We start from the raw sequence: 20,536 nt of genomic DNA, 5'->3' as shown, positions 1-20,536 counted from the left end.
CTGTATTGAATTAATATTTATTTCAATGATTTAATTTATTCTATAATAGCATAAAAATTAGTTGGAATTTTAGAATTTCTAACTGGTTAGAACTTTGCCTATTTTTAGATAAGGCAAATAATTCAAGTTGGATATGATCTAGAAAAAACAAATTGTGCATGATGTGAAAATGAAAAGATAACAATTAGATAAAAGGTATATTTGGCAATTTTCTTAGCTGTCTTTCTCTCAATTTATCCATATATAAACTTCCATACCATAGGCTCATCTACCACAAAACACATAACCAATCTTTCCTATAAGGTCAATTTTAACTACTTTATATTTTTTCTTTAAATATGGGTCCAAATTACGTCCAAATATTCATGCTAGTTGTGCTTTGTGCTTCCACGTTGAGAGTTAGTACAGCCAATCGACATGGCTACCACCGCCGGCGCACAGATACTCCTGAGACGGTAGTCGTCGGAGGCTCCTCCGCTAATTGGACTTTCGGCTTTGACTACACCTATTGGGCTTTCAAGCACGGTCCTTTCTACGTAAATGATACTCTTGGTAAGTTGATTCGATCCTTCTATTTCACTTCGGTAACATTAAATCAAAGCTCTTTATAATACTACTAGAAAATAACGTTTTGTCGACATATTTAATATCATTGCTAATTTAATATTTAGCGATGGACTTAAACTTTAAAAAATCAACGTATTTCTGACTAATTATTGACGAAAAAGGAACATTCATTGCAAAAACTCGTCAGAAAATGTAGCATTAGTTTTCCCGTCAGAAATGCGAAAGTTCTAGTCGTGTTATTGGAAAATAAAAAATTTAATACATGATATGAAATGGAAATTTTGCAGTGTTCAAGTATGATTTACCAAAAGATAACACCACACATCCTCATAGCGTATATTTGCTACCGAATCAAGAGAGTTTCGACACTTGCAACCTCACTAACGCCGTAAAGGTTGCGGACGGGGCGCAAGGAGGCGGTAAGGGGTTCGAGTTTGTGCTAAAAGAATTTAAGCCTCACTTGTTTGCTTGCGGGGGAGGTGAAGGCATTCATTGCAATCTTGGCAAGATGAAGTTCAATGTGCTGCCACTTCCAAGTCGTATTTGGTACTGATTCAAATGTTATTTTATGCATGTTCCAGGGAAGAGGCAGTGCTGCCCTAATTTATTATGATCTCACACACAAAAATTCAATTCAATTTTTTGCTAATAAAATTATTATTGAATTTTGTTTTCTGCTAAGCATTTTGTTTGTTGTAATTGATCTCACGAGCCAGATAGAAAATACGTCATTTATTTATATATATATATTTTTTACTTTTATCATCTTCATTAACCACACTCAAATAATGTTTACTATTATTAAATTTGGTACGTGTCTATAAAAACCGGTCTAGATAAATGTTTCTCATATATATTTAAATACGTATACGTACATTTATTATTATGCTTTTATAATTATAAATATATTCAAAGTCTGGTAGCCAGTTACGGGCGCAGATTTTTTTTTTTGGAGGATTCAAATTAAATATACGAAAATAAAAAATGTATACTGCATTTTAAAAAAATGGTATAAAGTAATAATATTTTATATATAGAATTTTTTTTTATAACTATTTTATATACAAAAATTAATAAAGTATTTTATTCTAATAGCATTTATTTTCGATCTTTCATCTTTTGAACCTATTGTATAATAATTTTATTAATAATTTTTACAAACACTTGTTTTCGATGTAAATAATCAAACAATTGTTTAGCAGTTCATCTTCCATCTCACTATGCAATAAACTTTTAATAAGAATGATTTTGAAAAAGTCCGAACAACATTAGCTGTCGTAACTGATAAGACTTATGACAACTTTATCGAAAAATAAATGAAAACAAAATAATATTCACAAATTATAATATTTAGAACTACATAATACATATTATTCTTAGTTTATTTTTAAATTTTATTTTAGATATTTATGAAATAGATTATTTTATATCAAATAAATTCTAAATAAATTTTTTATTTTAAATATAATAACACATAAATTTTAAAGTTTACAAGTGTGATTAGAAATATTAATGATAAATAAATTGCTAATATAGAAGATAAAACAATTCTTTTGAACTGAAAATTTAATTTATTTTTGAAATACATGGTGTGCTCTTAATTTGTGGGCATTATAATTATGAAAGAAAAGCAATTAATTGGTGCTGGCATATGAAATTATGTTACTTAGATGGGTCAAATTAAATATTTTATCAGTACATGATTACTTTTTTAAGGTAGAATTTTTCTTTTTAAAATTCAAGGGGGCCAATGCACCCCTTGAACCTATAGTATGTCCGTCACTATTGGTAGCAAGCACACTTTGTGTATATAGGGATGTGCAGTATCGGATATAACTGTATTAACCGATTAAACCAAATTTTAATTTTAATTAGTTTGATTTATGTTTAATAATTTAGATTTGTTCGGTTTTTGTTCAATTTTTAGTATGAAATTTTTAAATTAACTAAACAGACCAAATTTATCAAACTATAGATATACATAATGTTATTTTATAATTTTTAGAAATTTAAAATATTATTGTAGTTTATATAAGACTTATAAAATAATTTTACGCTCTAAGTACTATTTAATAAAGAATTTACATCAAAATTAGTTCTTTTATTTTATTTTTATTTTTTAATAATTGATTAATTCCAAATTAAATCATGAACTTTAGTATGATTTGCAATTATAACATAAACGTTTAAACTTGACAAATTCATATATCAACTTTCACACCTTGGTAAATTAGAACACTGTTTGCTTTCTAATGTAAAATTGTTGAGTTGGAAGCCAGAATTGCCATATATGTTCACATGCTGGATTTAAGTAATTGCCACATAGGTTAACACGTTGTAAATTAAATCGCGAACTTAGCACAATTAGAAATTAAAACATGAATTTTAAAACTTAGTAAAATCAAGCACCAATTTTCAATTTTTGGCTAATCAAAACACTGTTTATTTTTCAACATGTTAGCTTACGTGATAATTTTGGATTCCAACTTAATAAATTTGTATTGGAAAATGAAACGGTGTTTTAATTTGCCAAAAAATGAAAGTTGGTATCTAAATTTACTAAATTTTAAAGTTTATATTATAATTGCAAATCACGCTAAAATTCGTGATTTAATTTGCAACTAATCCTTTAATAATTGATATTAATAAACTTTGATTATTCACTTAGCCAAAACAACCAACCGAACTAAAACATTTATTTTAATTTGTGGCCATCAAAGATCGGAAATCTACGTTCAGATTTAAGAAAACTATCTGAGAAGAAGATCTGGGTTCAGATCTTCTTCTCCAATAGAGAAGATGGTATGAACCCATATCGTGAAGAAGAAGATTTGAAGGCGGAGTGGTTTTTGGGCTGTGGCCGGAGTGATTTTCGGAGTGCGAGAAGACGACGGCGGGAGTGGAGGATGGCATAATCTAAAATTCCGGGATAAATCTTATCTCGGGATAAATTATGATTTAATAAAATTAGATATTGATTTAATAAAGTTTATTTAAATTAATTGTAATTTTAATTTAGTTTAAATTAGTTTATTAGTTAATCAATAAATATTATTTTTTAAAAATATATATGAATTTTATAATAATAATCATTAAATAATTTGATTTAAAAATTCCATCTTTCGACAAAAAAATTGATTTAAACATTGAGTCTGATATTGATTAGGTTATTATGTGGTTTAATTGAATTTGAAGTGATTAGGAGTGTTGCCACATCGACAATATGCTGAGTTGGCAATAACATGATAAACACATAGGTAAAATATCGGTTCGGTTTAAAAAATGGCTACAAAAAATATTGAATATGCTGAAACGGGTTAAATAGATTGATTTTTTAGAATTTTGATATAACTAAAAAAATGAAGCTAAAAAATAAAAGTAAATTAAGAATGTATTTTTTTATATCAAATGAAAGAAGAGATCTGCTACCAATGGCAAACAGGGTTGGAACAAGGGGTGCCGAGGAGGGTTAGCTGATCCTCCTCGCCGGAAAAATTTGAAAAATTAATAGTGTTAGTTTATCATCAAAAAAATTTGAAAAGGACAAATTGCACCAATGTAACTGTTTCAGGTTAATTTTAAAAAGAAAAAATATTTTGGGCCAAATGACATAGGGCTTATTAGATATTTACCTAAAATAAAAAAAAAATAGGAAATACTACCTCAATAAGGAAAAGATACTAAAAATACTTCACTATTTTGGCTTTATTATTTTTTTACTCTCAGTGATTAAATATTTATACATTTACTCTAATTCATAGCACATGCAATTTAACATGTCTTTTTCTCTCTCCAGCACATGTTTTTTTCTCTCTCCATCACATGCTCTCTTTCTCTCTCTCTCTCTCTCTCTCTCTCTCTCTCTCTCTCTCTCTCTCTCTCTCTCTCTCTCTCTCTCTCTGAATAATGAATAGCTGCAAAATACAAAATTAAACTTGTTTAAAGATAAAAAATAGTTCAATCACAATTTTAGCTTGCAATTAATTAAAAAATAATTATTTTAGTTTCTGATTTAAAAATATGCAAAAAAAAAAAACGACTCGTAAATAATTTTTTCATAAAAGCAACAGTGACATTATCATCTCAGTATCATAATGTTTCTGTAAAAAATTATTTTTCGTACGTTATCATACTATTATCATTAATTTTATCATACTATTATCATAACCTATTTTTATAAAAATTATCATAACATTATCATAATATATTTTATCATTACAGTATCATAAAATATTATCATAAAATTATCATGACGTACTTTATCATAACTATATCGTAACCTTTTATCATATAATTATCATAACATTATCATAATATACTTTATCATAACATTATCAAAAACTATTATCATAACATTATCATAATATACTTTATCATAACATTATCAAAAAATATTATCATAACATTATCATGACGTACTTTATCATAACTATATCATAATCTTATCATACTATTATCATAACCATATAATATTATGATATTGATATGATAGCGTTATGATCCAAATATGCTAACGTTAATGATACCGAAATGATAATCAAACACTTTTTTTAGAGAATATTTTTTTTTCTCTGCAGTGTTATGATAATGATATGATAACGTCATAGTGATAACGATATGATAATCAGATGCTGTTTTCTGCAGAAAATCGTTTTTTCTGCAGAAAATCATTTTTTTATCATAAAATCGTATTTAATGCAGATTTTCAGATCTTAAACTTAAAAAATTCAAGAACAATTTTTTAGATCTGAGAGTTAAAATAAATCGTAACAATCACCAAGAGTTAAAAAAAAATCGCTAATATATGGAAGAACGGAGAATCAACCACGGAGCGAAAACGAAGCAAAGGCGGGGCGAAGCTGGAGCAACGCGGAGTAATGGCGGATCGTTGAAGGAACGACGTGATAAAGAAGAAGAAAAATAAATGAAGAATAAGAAGAAACATGAGAAGAATAAAAAATGGAGATAAAAAAGAAGAAGAAGAAGAAGAAGAAGAAGAAGAAGAAGAGAGAGAGAGAGAGAGAGAGAGAGAGAGATCTGAAAAAAAAAAAAGATACACATGTTAGAGTAAAAATAAAATGCTTGGAGTAAAAAATAAGTATTATTACAATAAAAAAAGACTTTAGAGTAAAAAAATAAAAGTACTAAAAAGGTGAGGTATTTTCTCTATCTTTTCCTTATTGAGGTATAATTTACTATTATTTTAAAAAATGGAGTGTTTTCCCTAATTTTCTCTTGTTTAACTCTATATTGAGGAAATAAACCTTAAGTGTGTGTTGAGAAAAAAAATTTGTATGTACCTTATTTTGTTTTCGCTCTTTTTCCTCTTTCCTAAAACAAAACCTTTTTTTTCACTTTTCTTTACTGTAGAATCGCCTGCCATCTGTACTGATTGGATGCAATCAGAAGAATGGGTGACAGTCGCAATTCGCATGATCGCACGTGGCTGTCGTTGGCTCGAGCATTATAAATTTATGGAATCAGTATTGCCCGAGCCAGTTAAACTGGTGGCATTTGAACATATGACCATGCACGGAGAGCCCCCTCAAAATCGGATCCACCTCAGTAAACTTCATTGGTGGAACAGTACCCTCAGAAAAATCGAGTTGACGCAGGCGGAAAGTTTGATGCCTGTCGCAATGTATAGAGCACCTCACTCGCCTCCGCGTTGGATCCATCCTCAACATTAAAAATGCATCGTCGTGGATCCAGACTCGCCACACATCGACTTCCTCAACTTTCAATCAAATACCTAAGACTCAAATTATTTTCAGTCATTCCACCTAATTATTAAAACTAATTATATTTTCTATTCAATTATTCAAGATATTATAATTTCATTCTCATTTTGAGTTAATTGTTTTTATAATATATTATAGACAATTTATAGTAATGATCTTAAACATGTCGTTTAGTGTAAAAATAAAAAATAAAAAATCAACCAATACGTCGTTTGGATTAATAGAGATTAAAAAAAATATAGTTAAACGGTACATCGTTTGATTTTTTTAAATATCATTTGAACAACAAAATTTTGACTCTTCTGAGCCTGAATTCTGATTGTCACTAATGGAAAAAGGAAGATCTCATTATTTTCTTTCTAGTCGAAGATGACATTAATTTGTAGGATAATCACGTAAAATAATATTTTATTTTATATAATTTAATTTTTTTTAAATGAGCGTTTTATTAGTAAAATTGAAATGGTAATTAATGGGGTCAAATACTTGGTATGTTATCAAACTATTATTTTATTTTAAAAAAATTTAGTGAACATTGATTTATTTCTAAAAGGCTATCAAACAATCTAATATATCAAAAAGGATAATGAACGTTTGATTTTTATTTTTTAAAAGTCAAATAACCAAAAAAGGCCAACCCTTTCATGAAAGTTTCACAAAAGTCTAAACTTTTCAATTTTATTCAATTTGTCCTGAAATGCATGATTTCGTTTCAATTTTATCCAATTGTGTAATTTTTCTCATATGGCGCCTACGTGTCGCTGATGTGGCATGTCACACATCAGCGCCACATAAGTAAAATTGTGTGGTTTGATAAAATTGAAACGAAATCATGAATTTCAGGAGAAATTAGATAAAATTGAAAGGTTTGAACTTTTGTGAAACTTTCATGAAAGGTTTGCCCATTTTCAGTCATTTGGCCTTTTTAAAAAGGCTATCAAACTATCAATTTATTTACCAAAAAAAGTATCAAATATTAATTTATTTTTAAAAGGTTACCAAAATTTAATTTTTCAATCATCTGAATCATATGTGAGAATTTGTGAATAATAATTTGTCATATAAACTACACGTACATAAATCCTCAATTTAATTAAAAAACCTTTCATTGAACAAAAATTTAAAAATAACTTTTTAAAAATAGATTAATGTTCGATATCCTTTTTAAAATAAATTAACAGTTTGATAATCTTCTAAAAATAAATCAATGTTAGTATATCTTTTGAAAGTTTGATGCTCTTTTAGAAATAAATCATTGTTCGGTATTTTTTTCGAAATAAGTTGATAATTTGATAACCTACTAAGTATTTAGTATTTCACCCGTAATTAGCATTACCATTAATTGGACTTAAGTAGTAATATGCCCCCTCAACTTATAAGCAATGGACAATTAAGCTATAAATTATTTTTGTGGACAAATCAGTATACGAAATTGGTGATTATGGACAATTAGCTTGATTTTGGCAGTTTACCTCTTAATTTGTAAGCTAATTGTCCCCTTAATTGACAATTTACCTCCCTAACTTGTAAACTAGTTTGTCAAATGTCACGACCCGAAATCTCGAGTCGAGACCGGCGCTAGGGAATGGGAGTGGTTGCTCCGAAACCCGTAGCAAGCCTGAAAAACACTATAAATTTTTCGCTTTGAAAATAGAAATGTATGAAACATTTATTAAATAGCTGATGAGACAAAACATCAGAGTTTAAATGCGCTTTAAAACATTTGAATATAATAAGACTATACTAGTCTACTGCGGACAACTAGAACTTAAAACCTTCTTTACAGTCTTTTACCAAAATAGACTTCCGAGAAATAAACATTCGGAAGCCTCCTTCAAAATCGGACCAGCTTTCCCTGAAAATGTTTGATGGAGTGGGTCAGTATAAAACTGAGTGAGTTCATGCTGTTACAAATAAATATTACATAAAGTGAAAACCATTTTATATTTAAAATAACTTTATGTATTTTCGAAAACCTTTGAAAACATTTTAAAAACCATTGAAGCTTGAACTCACACTTAACATATTTTGACAAGACATTCCATATCAATAAAAGTCAACCATTCACCTTGACTTTTAAATCGAAAACACATTTCTCAAATTCCATCCATCTATCATTGATGGCAAAACTAACAAATGTAATATACACACATATTACTATGGGGTCGATAGCATAGCTAACCGATCAACCATATTCACCTGAGACCGATAGCACAGCCAACCGATCTAATACACACACACAATACTATGGGACCGATAGCACAGCCAACCGATCAACCATATTCACCTGAGACCGATAGCACAGCCAACCGATCTAATACACACACACACACACACACAATATTATGGGACCGATAGCACAGCCAACCGATCAACCATATTCACCTGAGACCGATAGCACAGCCAACCGATCTTTCCTAATCGCCTGAGACCGATAGCACAGCCAACCGATCTTTCCTAATCGCCTGAGACCGATAGCACAGCCAACCGATCTTACACACACATAAACTGACATCGATAGCGAAGCCAACCGATGTAACACACACACATAAAATGACATCGATAGCGAAGCCAACCGATGTAACACACACACACAATCCTGACATCGATAGCGAAGCCAACCGATGTAACACACACACACAATCCTGACATCGATAGCGAAGCCAACCGATGTAACACACACACACAATCCTGACATCGATAGCGAAGCCAACCGATGTAACACACACACAATCCTGACATCGATAGCGAAGCCAACCGATGTAACACACACACACAATCCTGACATCGATAGCGAAGCCAACCGATGTAACACACACACACAATCAAGCATAAGCAATTGCATAATAATTTTCAAAACTATGTGTGTACCTTTCTATATCAAAATAATATATACATATAGTATATACATAAAACATACATCCATACAAGGCATGTAAACATATAACACCGCAACACATATATCACACAGTATATTAAAATAGGAGACTTTACGAATACCGAAATGTAAAAACATGTACTCACAGAAACCGTTTAACTACGGTATTACTCCGTCAATGCTCCTTTAAACAACTCCGTTAATTCCCTTGGTCCTCCGACTCGATAGCTCGACAACTTGTCGAATCTAGTTAGGATCAAAATATTAATTCTCTTAATTAATAAAATTCTAACTCCAGAATTAACTCTATACCATCTTAATTTAATTTAATTAATTAATTCCAACTCCCAAATAATTTCTTATTTAATAAGGCTATGTTTGTATTCATGCAATTTTTCTTTACTTATCTCTTTTTATACATAAAACCATTTTTCAGAAATATTCATTTAAATATTTCACTTTTCATGAATATACTTTAATATATAAAATATATTTCTTTATATAGAATAATACTTTCCACTTCAAGGTTATTTATTTAAATTTATTAAAACAGCCCCACATAAGCATAAATTCCACTTTTGGTTAAAATACCCTCAAACTTTTCAAAATTGACCATTTAGGTCCTTTCGTAAATCAATAAATTTCAGAATCAACAAAATCATTTTATCTCAGATTATTAACTTACATAATCTGGAATCTTTAGCTAACATACCATGTAATCCTTCAATTTTGGAAAAAAAATACAATTTAACTCAAAAACTCTAGTTTTCGGCAAACATATCCAATTCTTTCAAAAATCATCAAAAAATTTTAAAATTCTCAAAATCATTTTACATCAGATTATACACATCAATAATCTGGAAATATGGTTAAATTACAGATTGGTCCTTTATTTTTACAAAAATTACATTTTAACCCCTAAACTTTAAATTTTGACAATCAAGTCCAAATCCAACCAAATTTAATAAATCATCAAATCTCAAACTCAGAATCCCAACTATGGTTTGATCACTCCGGTCACCAAGTTCCGGTCACCGGATTCCGGTCAAACTCCGATGAGCTTTAAAACCGTTAAAACATTCAAAAATCATTTTTACACAATTTTAATCACCCAAAAAATAAACCAATACATATTTATTTTAATTAACATGTCAAAACAGCAGCCCCAAAATTAAAATAAATTATTTTTCATAATTTTAACAATTAAAACCGAAATAACCATTAAAAATCAAAACCGATTATTAATCCGTCAAAACACCTCAATTAAATCAATTAAATTCCATAAATAATCGACATATATATTTTCATACATTTTTCATGAATAATTTCTGCCCAGAAATTGAAATGACGAAAATACCCTTTTTAAACAATTTTTACCGAATAAACAATTATCAAAAATTAAACCCGATTAACAAACCATTAAAAATTCACCATTAAATATTTATTCACCATCAACCCAACATCTAACTCAAACATAAACCAATTTATTTCCAGAAATTTAAAATCCATTTATTTATCCTTTTAAGCGATTTTTAAGCCTTTAAAACTATTAAAAATCGAACTCCAAACCATTAAATTAATACCCGAAATGTTTAACATTTTTAATCCACAAAAATCACACTTTAAAGCATACATTAGTCTAATTAATTAGATCAGCCCAGAAATTAAAAATAATAATTTAATTTCACATAATAAAACCAATTAAAACCGAAACCCATCAAAACAATAATTAAAACCGATTATTTAAGCATCAAACCACAATTCTTAACAACCTAAGCATGTATTTAAAACCCAAATAACATCAGTAAATTAAAATTAAAATTTGAGGTTGAAGGTATACCTTGATCCTACATGCAATTGTAGATTAGAAATCTACGGGAAAATTGCAACGTTTTTTGTTAAGAAATGTTTGTGAGAAAATGAAAAGAAATGGAGGTTGTGCTTTAGTTGAGAGCTTGACAATGGCTATCTCAAATGGTGATGAATATTTCTAGCATAATGAAGAAGAAGATTAAGAAACTTGGGCATCAAGTTTGTCTAGAGAAATATCTAGATATTAGTTTGATGTTTTATTTATTTACAAGTTTGCCATTATGGCATTCTTGTAAATAAATCGAACTCTAGGGGCAAAATAAACTCAAGTTTCTCAAATATTCAAAAACATTAAATCATAACATATGGGCTGAATTAAAATATTTTTGGGCCTACAAAATAATTAAAATAATTATTTTGACGGTTTTTTAGCGTAAAATCACAAAATTCACATTTAACACATAAAATTGCCAAAAGTCAAACTTAAGACAAAACACACTTCAAATCACATTTTCACACTTATAAATTCATCTCGTGAATTTATTAATTATTTTCGAGGTCCTACTTAATAAAAATTGGACACGCGCGAAAATAAATACTAAGAATAATACGGGGTATTACATTCTCCCCTCCTTAAAATAATTCGTCCTCGAATTATAATATCACTTATACTCCAACATTTTCTTTTCCACATCATCAATACTTCTTTGGAGACTTTTCCATTTAAGTCTCAGAATGTTTCATACCATGTTGTTCATTACTCTATAAACATATCTCCTTATTTAGGCCTTACAAGGTATATTTTCCTTGTCCTATTCCTTTCTTTACATTGCAGAGCCAATGTCTCAGCGTACTTACGTTAGAAACTTATCTGTTTAAAATTACTTAGTTTTTTTTTCCACTTATAAAATCATGCCATAATTGTGCACCAGTGTGATGACTTCTCTCATCACCAAGAGTTGCAATAACATTCCTCTTTTCTTTTCAACATACATAATGTACATGATGCATGTCCTAATAGTGAACACAATATGGATGTAGTGATGCAATTCTATTCGTGCCAATGCAATGCCGGCATAAATCGTCTCCGGGCACAATCATGTGTTCATAAAACATTCCTTTTTCATTAAAGACATATGTTTTTATAAAAATGGCGCCATCGTAAGTTTCTATAGACATAGGGCTCTGCGAAATCACTTATTCCAAAAGATTTTTATCGTCTCTTCTCTTATTTTCCTTGAAGTTTGGTTTCCATAGCCAAAACATTCATCTCTGACTTCATTCAGTTGTGAGGGGTCAGAAAATTTACCAAATTGGATTAATATGCTTTCCAGTTGTCTTACGTCGTCGACAACTTGCACAAAATCCCTATCTCTCTGACTCAACAGTCCTATAAACTGAGGTCATAATCCCTTCACAAACATGGGGTTTACTCCGACTCGATCTGCCATCAAGTCTGGAGCAAATCTGCTCAATCGATTAAACTCGGTAACGTATTTCTGAACAGATCTGTTACCTCGAGTTAACGATAACAGTTTGTCTCGATTACCTTCCATTACCGCAAACGGTAGGAAGAAATCCATAAATCGAGTCACAAACACTGCCCATGTTATATGACCCATTATTGGTCCAATTACTTGTCGAAACCAATCCTTGGCTGGACCTTTCATCGACATCTCCATTAACAACATTGTCTGTCTTTCGTTAGCTTGAAGTCTACGAGCATTTTGCTCGACTTCCTCCAAAAAGTCTAATGCATCACTTGATCCATCTAAATCTTTTGGGCTCAGTTTTACGTATGCTAACACCAGATCTCTATCAACATTTATCTCTTCTCGTTGATGCTGGTGTTGCATCCACTGCACCATTATTAACGCATAACTCCACAAATCAGTAACTTCTGTTACTAAATGATGTATTTCAATATTGGGTTGTTGCGGCATTCCTGGTGCCTGCACATTCCCAGCTTGATATACTACAGGTCCTTCTCGACCTCTACCTTGTCCACGGCCTCTATCCGTCGGTTGAACTGGTACACGTTCATTATCTAAGGCTTTTCCTAAAGTCTCGTTTAATCGTCTTGCGCCTGCACGCGCTCGCGTATTTCTTTGCTCGGCCATTCTAAAGCACAAAGAAATCTAAACATGTTCTCAATAACATGATATACGTATCATGTTCGCAAAGTCTTTATCGTATACGTAGTCGCGTCTCATTCTTACTTTACGTATTAGGCTCTAATAACAATTTCATTTGTCTATGTCATATATGGCTATATTTCACGTGTTCTATACGTTTCGTATACACTATTCCATTGCATGCACACAACAATCAATCACATTACATGTACATAATCAAATTATAGCCATCACCAATACATAAAAATTAGGCTCAAAGAAAACCCAATTCATTTATGATTTACTCCATCATAACACATACCATAAGCCTCGAGAGTGTACTACTCTACATAGACTAAACAACAATCAAAGCATATAATCATTCAATTAACAATTCACAACGCACATATCACCATATGTCATACATATAAGCCATATCCTAATGATAATCAACTCATTTAGGAATTCTCGGCTAAAGCACATACGCAAGTCTCGTGAGTATATCTCTCTACGCAGACTTTATCACATTCGAAAGCATCACTCCTTTCAGTGATTACGCTATAAACATACCACATCAATCAATAAACCATACTCATAATAAACACACATTTCATAGATAATATGAGTCTCGAGAGTATACAACTCTTCGCAGACTATATACTCGAAAGCGTAATGCTTACTCGAGTAACCACGAACATATATTGTGCTAACACACACATCTAACTCATATCCTGACACCACACATAGGACAGGACGTTTTGAAAATCATTTGAAAGACCGATGAAAACGTTTAAAAGACATGACTGGAAATCCTATAATCCGCAGTGTTTCCTAACTTAACCTAGTGACATTGTATATTGCTCATAGGTACATACAACATCTACACAACTAGCAGTGGTATCTCTGACCAACTGCACTCAATTCACATATTAGCAGAGGTAACTGGACCAACTGCTCTGATACCACCTTTGTCACGACCCGAAATCTCGAGTCGAGACCGGCGCTAGGGAATAGGAGTGGTTGCTCCGAAACCCGTAGCAAGCCTGAAAAACACTATAAATTTTTCGCTTTGAAAATAGAAATGTATGAAACATTTATTAAATAGCTGATGAGACAAAACATCAGAGTTTAAATGCGCTTTAAAACATTTGAATATAATAAGACTATACTAGTCTACTGCGGACAACTAGAACTTAAAACCTTCTTTACAGTCTTTTACCAAAATAGACTTCCGAGAAATAAACATTCGGAAGCCTCCTTCAAAATCGGACCAGCTTTCCCTGAAAATGTTTGGAGGAGTGGGTCAGTATAAAACTGAGTGAGTTCATGCTGTTACAAATAAATATTACATAAAGTGAAAACCATTTTATATTTAAAATAACTTTATGTATTTTCGAAAACCTTTGAAAACATTTTAAAAACCATTGAAGCTTGAACTCACACTTAACATATTTTGACAAGACATTCCATATCAATAAAAGTCAACCATTCACCTTGACTTTTAAATCGAAAACACATTTCTCAAATTCCATCCATCTATCATTGATGGCAAAACTAACAAATGTAATATACACACATATTACTATGGGGTCGATAGCATAGCTAACCGATCAACCATATTCACCTGAGACCGATAGCACAGCCAACCGATCTAATACACACACACACAATACTATGGGACCGATAGCACAGCCAACCGATCAACCATATTCACCTGAGACCGATAGCACAGCCAACCGATCTAATACACACACACACACACACACACAATATTATGGGACCGATAGCACAGCCAACCGATCAACCATATTCACCTGAGACCGATAGCACAGCCAACCGATCTTTCCTAATCGCCTGAGACCGATAGCACAGCCAACCGATCTTTCCTAATCGCCTGAGACCGATAGCACAGCCAACCGATCTTACACACACATAAACTGACATCGATAGCGAAGCCAACCGATGTAACACACACATAAAATGACATCGATAGCGAAGCCAACCGATGTAACACACACACACAATCCTGACATCGATAGCGAAGCCAACCGATGTAACACACACACACAATCCTGACATCGATAGCGAAGCCAACCGATGTAACACACACACAATCCTGACATCGATAGCGAAGCCAACCGATGTAACACACACACACAATCCTGACATCGATAGCGAAGCCAACCGATGTAACACACACACACAATCAAGCATAAGCAATTGCATAATAATTTTCAAAACTATGTGTGTACCTTTCTATATCAAAATAATATATACATATAGTATATACATAAAACATACATTCATACAAGGCATGTAAACATATAACACCGCAACACATATATCACACAGTATATTAAAATAGGAGACTTTACGAATACCGAAATGTAAAAACATGTACTCACAGAAACCGTTTAACTACGGTATTACTCCGTCAATGCTCCTTTAAACAACTCCGTTAATTCCCTTGGTCCTCCGACTCGATAGCTCGACAACTTGTCGAATCTAGTTAGGATCAAAATATTAATTCTTTTAATTAATAAAATTCTAACTCCAGAATTAACTCTATACCATCTTAATTTAATTTAATTAATTAATTCCAACTCCCAAATAATTTCTTATTTAATAAGGCTATGTTTGTATTCATGCAATTTTTCTTTACTTATCTCTTTTTATACATAAAACCATTTTTCAGAAATATTCATTTAAATATTTCACTTTTCATGAATATACTTTAATATATAAAATATATTTTTTTATATAGAATAATACTTTCCACTTCAAGGTTATTTATTTAAATTTATTAAAACAGCCCCACATAAGCGTAAATTCCACTTTTGGTTAAAATACTAAAATACCCTCAAACTTTTCAAAATTGACCATTTAGGTCCTTTCGTAAATCAATAAATTTCAGAATCAACAAAATCATTTTATCTCAGATTATTAACTTACATAATCTGGAATCTTTAGCTAACATACCATGTAATCCTTCAATTTTGGAAAAAAATACAATTTAACTCAAAAACTCTAGTTTTCGGCAAACATATCCAATTCTTTCAAAAATCATCAAATTTTTTTAAAATTCTCAAAATCATTTTACATCAGATTATACACATCAATAATCTGGAAATATGGTTAAATTACAGATTGGTCCTTTATTTTACAAAAATTACATTTTAACCCCTAAACTTTAAATTTTGACAATCAAGTCCAAATCCAACCAAATTTAATAAATCATCAAATCTCAAACTCAGAATCCCAACTATGGTTTGATCACTCCGGTCACCAAGTTCCGGTCACCGGATTCCGGTCAAACTCCGATGAGCTTTAAAACCGTTAAAACGTTCAAAAATCATTTTTACACAATTTTAATCACCCAAAAAATAAACCAATACATATTTATTTTAATTAACATGTCAAAACAGCAGCCCCAAAATTAAAATAAATTATTTTTCATAATTTTAACAATTAAAACCGAAATAACCATTAAAAATCAAAACCGATTATTAATCCGTCAAAACACCTCAATTAAATCAATTAAATTCCATAAATAATCGACATATATATTTTCATACATTTTTCATGAATAATTTCTGCCCAGAAATTGAAATGACGAAAATACCCTTTTTAAAAAATTTTTACCGAATAAACAATTATCAAAAATTAAACCCGATTAACAAACCGTTAAAAATTCACCATTAAACATTTATTCACCATCAACCCAACATCTAACTCAAACATAAACCAATTTATTTCCAGAAATTTAAAATCCATTTATTTATCCTTTTAAGCGATTTTTAAGCCTTTAAAACTATTAAAAATCGAACTCCAAACCATTAAATTAATACCCGAAATGTTTAACATTTTTAATCCACAAAAATCACACTTTAAAGCATACATTAGTCTAATTAATTAGATCAGTCCAGAAATTAAAAATAATAATTTAATTTCACATAATAAAACCAATTAAAACCGAAACCCATCAAAACAATAATTAAAACCGATTATTTAAGCATCAAACCACAATTCTTAACAACCTAAGCATGTATTTAAAACCCAAATAACATCAGTAAATTAAAATTAAAATTTGAGGTTGAAGGTATACCTTGATCCTACATGCAATTGTAGATTAGAAATCTACGGGAAAATTGCAACGTTTTTTGTTAAGAAATGTTTGTGAGAAAATGAAAAGAAATGGAGGTTGTACTTTAGTTGAGAGCTTGACAATGACTATCTCAAATGGTGATGAATATTTCTAGCATAATAAAAAAGAAGATTAAGAAACTTGGGCATCAAGTTTGTCTAGAGAAATATCTAGATATTAGTTTGATGTTTTATTTATTTACAAGTTTGCCATTATGGCATTCTTGTAAATAAATCGAACTCTAGGGGCAAAATAAACTCAAGTTTCTCAAATATTCAAAAACATTAAATCATAACATATGGGCTGAATTAAAATATTTTTGGGCCTATAAAATAATTAAAATAATTATTTTGACGGTTTTTTAGCGTAAAATCACAAAATTCACATTTAACACATAAAATTGCCAAAAGTCAAACTTAAGGCAAAACACACTTCAAATCACATTTTCACACTTATAAATTCATCTCGTGAATTTATTAACTATTTTCGAGGTCCTACTTAATAAAAATTGGACACGCGCGAAAATAAATACTAAGAATAATACGGGGTATTACATCAAAATGGGTCTAAGTATACATAATCACCAAATTTGTGTACTGATTTGCCTACAAAATTAATTTATGTATTAATTCACTATTCCTCACAAGCTCAAGGTGCAAACTGCTATTTAAATCCCATTAATTGGCATCATTATCACATCATCTAGACGTAGATCAATACATTGAACAAGAACAACCAATCGCTTTTTAGACCTAATAAAATTTCTAATCCAAAAATTAGGTTCTTTTTTTTTTGGTAAGCCCATCCGGTTTCCAAGGCTTCGCCCTGACTAATCCGGATCCGACCCGCGTCGCGCACCTGGCATGGTGGGTGAGTCTACCAGTGGGAATTTTCTGCATTCACAACTAGTATATCAGTTAAAATTCCATTTTATAATTGATTTTTCAGGCAGAATTGACTTCGTTTGGTCAAAATTAGAGACTTAAAAAAGAAAAACAGTTGATTAAGCTCTACTAAAATTTGACTCTTTCTTAATTAACATAAACTTTACCACCATTTATGGCGTTACCAACCCATTTTACTTCCACTAATTACAACGCCGACCTCTTTATTTTAATGCCGCTAAGTCGTGAAAATTGTTACATGTTCTACCGTAAAAATTGGATTCTAATTTTCATTTAAAAACTATTGACAAATTTGGCCTAATATTTATCATCTCTGAACCTTTTTTTTTTCAAGAGAGAGAAAATTAATGATTATTAGCTCGAAAAAATAAGACGGTTAAAAAAATATACTGAAAATAATTGTCGATTGACTACAAAGTTAAATTCAACCTTTCATGTAACTTGCAAAGTTGAATTCTATAGTATATTTCATTTCAAAATAGATCATAATTTTTAGAATTTTTTTAAAATGAATCATTTGTTTATTATGTCAAATCAAATGAGCAAATAAAAAGATCATTTACACCATGAATTTATAATAATGGCTTAAAATAGTCAAAACAATTATCATTTTTATAAACTAGTCTGATATTTTTCAAAATTTAAAATATTGCTAAAAAGTTTAAAACACAACTTTTTTAAAAAAAAAATTAAGTATAATTGTATTTTTTCAGCTAGTAATTTTTTTTAAAAAATAAAACCATATTTTTATTTTCTTTAGTAAACAATAATTGTGGAAGGTGTGAAAATGAAAAAGATAAAAAAATAGTAAATAATAAAGGAAGCAAGTGGAGGACTTTACTTAATAGAGAAAAAATCAACTCAAGGAAGATTCACATAAAATTGCACTATTACCATATAGAAATTTTAAAAAAGGTCAATTAATTTGGCAATTTTCTTCGTGGTCTTTTTATTATTTTCTGCCTATATAAACATCCATAACACAGCTTCATCTTCTCATCAACTACCACAATAACACATAACCAATCTTTTATATAAGATCAATTCAACTACTTTATCTTTTTTTTTTCAAATATGGGTCCAAATTACTTCCAATTATTCATGCTAATTGTATTTTGTGCTTCCATGCTACAAGTCAGTGTAGCCAATCGGAATTGGCAGTATGGTTGGAACACTCCTAAACATGGCCACCATCGCCCTAGTCCCCCCCTCAAAAATACTCCTAAGACGATAGTCGTCGGAGGCTCCGCTAAATGGACCTTCGGCTTTGACTACACCGATTGGGCTTTCAAGAACGGTCCTCTCTACGTAAATGATACTCTCGGTAAGTTGATTCGATTCTTCTCTTTCGCTTCAATAGCATTAAATCAAAGCTTCTTATAACACTACTATAAAACAATGTATTTATGACAAATTTTCCGATGGTAATATAGTAAAAATCGTTGCTAATTTAACATTTAGCGATGAACAATTGAACTAATTTTGAATGCATTCCCGACAAACGTTGTTGCAAATTTTGTCGGAAATGCGTAAAATTCTTCTAGAGTGCTATTGAAAAGTATTAAAAATATGAGTGCAATATTGTAACTAACACATATGATATGAAATGGAAATTTTGCAGTGTTCAAGTATGATGCACCAAAAGATAACAGCACACATCCTCATAGTGTATATTTAGTACCAAACCTAAGAGATTTCGTTACGTGCAACTTCACTAACTCCGTTATGATTGCCGATGGATCACAAGGAGGCGGTGAGGGGTTCGAGTTTGTAATTAAAGAATGGAAGCCGTACTTGTTTGCTTGCGGTGGAGGTGATGGAATTCATTGCAATCTCGGCAAGATGAAGTTTTATGTGCTGCCACTTCTTCGTCGTTGGCCCTATTGATCTGAGCTTTAACTTAATTATGAATTGCAGGGAATTTCAATTCATGTTTTTGCTAATAAATTATTGCTGAGTTTTGTTTTGTATTAAGCTTTTTGTTTGTTGTAATTAGCTCGTGGTGATTTTCGACCTCTTGAGCTAGATAGAGAATATGTCGTTCATTGTCTTCAAATTAAGGCAAGTATCAATTTTATTTGTGTACGCGTTAGAAATAAAAAAATGAAAATTTTATGTATATTTGTATCGATAATAAATTTTAGATAAACCATAAAACTATTAAAAAAACACTAAATTATTAAAATTACGCTTTAAGTTCAAGAATCACCAACTTTCGCGTGTTTTTAGTATTTAACATAATCTTTTAATTTTAGCATATTTAACATGAACTTTCCAATTTTTTGCAATTAAAAACACATGTGTTTTCCTTTGAAAAATAGTGTTATTTTACATCCAAAACGGCGTCGTTTTAATGTAAAACTATGTCGTTTTAC

The 20,536-nt window shown here is 30.6% G+C and overlaps 2 protein-coding genes across 2 annotated transcripts; both read left to right on the top strand.

Moving 5' to 3' along the window:
* The first annotated feature begins 287 nt into the window (after nt 1-287).
* Nucleotides 288-1,217, top strand: LOC126683383 (uncharacterized). Its single transcript, XM_050379254.2, has 2 exons — nt 288-552; nt 855-1,217. The coding sequence occupies exons 1-2, from the start codon at nt 339-341 to the stop codon at nt 1,118-1,120; spliced, it is 480 nt and encodes a 159-aa protein (XP_050235211.1). The 5' UTR covers nt 288-338; the 3' UTR covers nt 1,121-1,217.
* A 17,959-nt stretch (nt 1,218-19,176) lies between these two features.
* On the top strand, nt 19,177-20,280 carry LOC126682899 (uncharacterized). The gene is made up of 2 exons (XM_050378663.1): nt 19,177-19,485; nt 19,783-20,280. Exons 1-2 carry the CDS (start codon nt 19,236-19,238, stop codon nt 20,046-20,048), a joined length of 516 nt encoding a protein of 171 aa, XP_050234620.1. The 5' UTR covers nt 19,177-19,235; the 3' UTR covers nt 20,049-20,280.
* The last annotated feature ends 256 nt before the right edge of the window (nt 20,281-20,536 follow it).

This window comes from Mercurialis annua, linkage group LG5 (assembly GCF_937616625.2).
Source record: "Mercurialis annua linkage group LG5, ddMerAnnu1.2, whole genome shotgun sequence".
Taxonomy (NCBI): Eukaryota; Viridiplantae; Streptophyta; class Magnoliopsida; order Malpighiales; family Euphorbiaceae; genus Mercurialis; species Mercurialis annua.
Note: the sequence above shows the minus strand (reverse complement) of the source record. Positions and strands in the feature narration are given on the sequence as shown.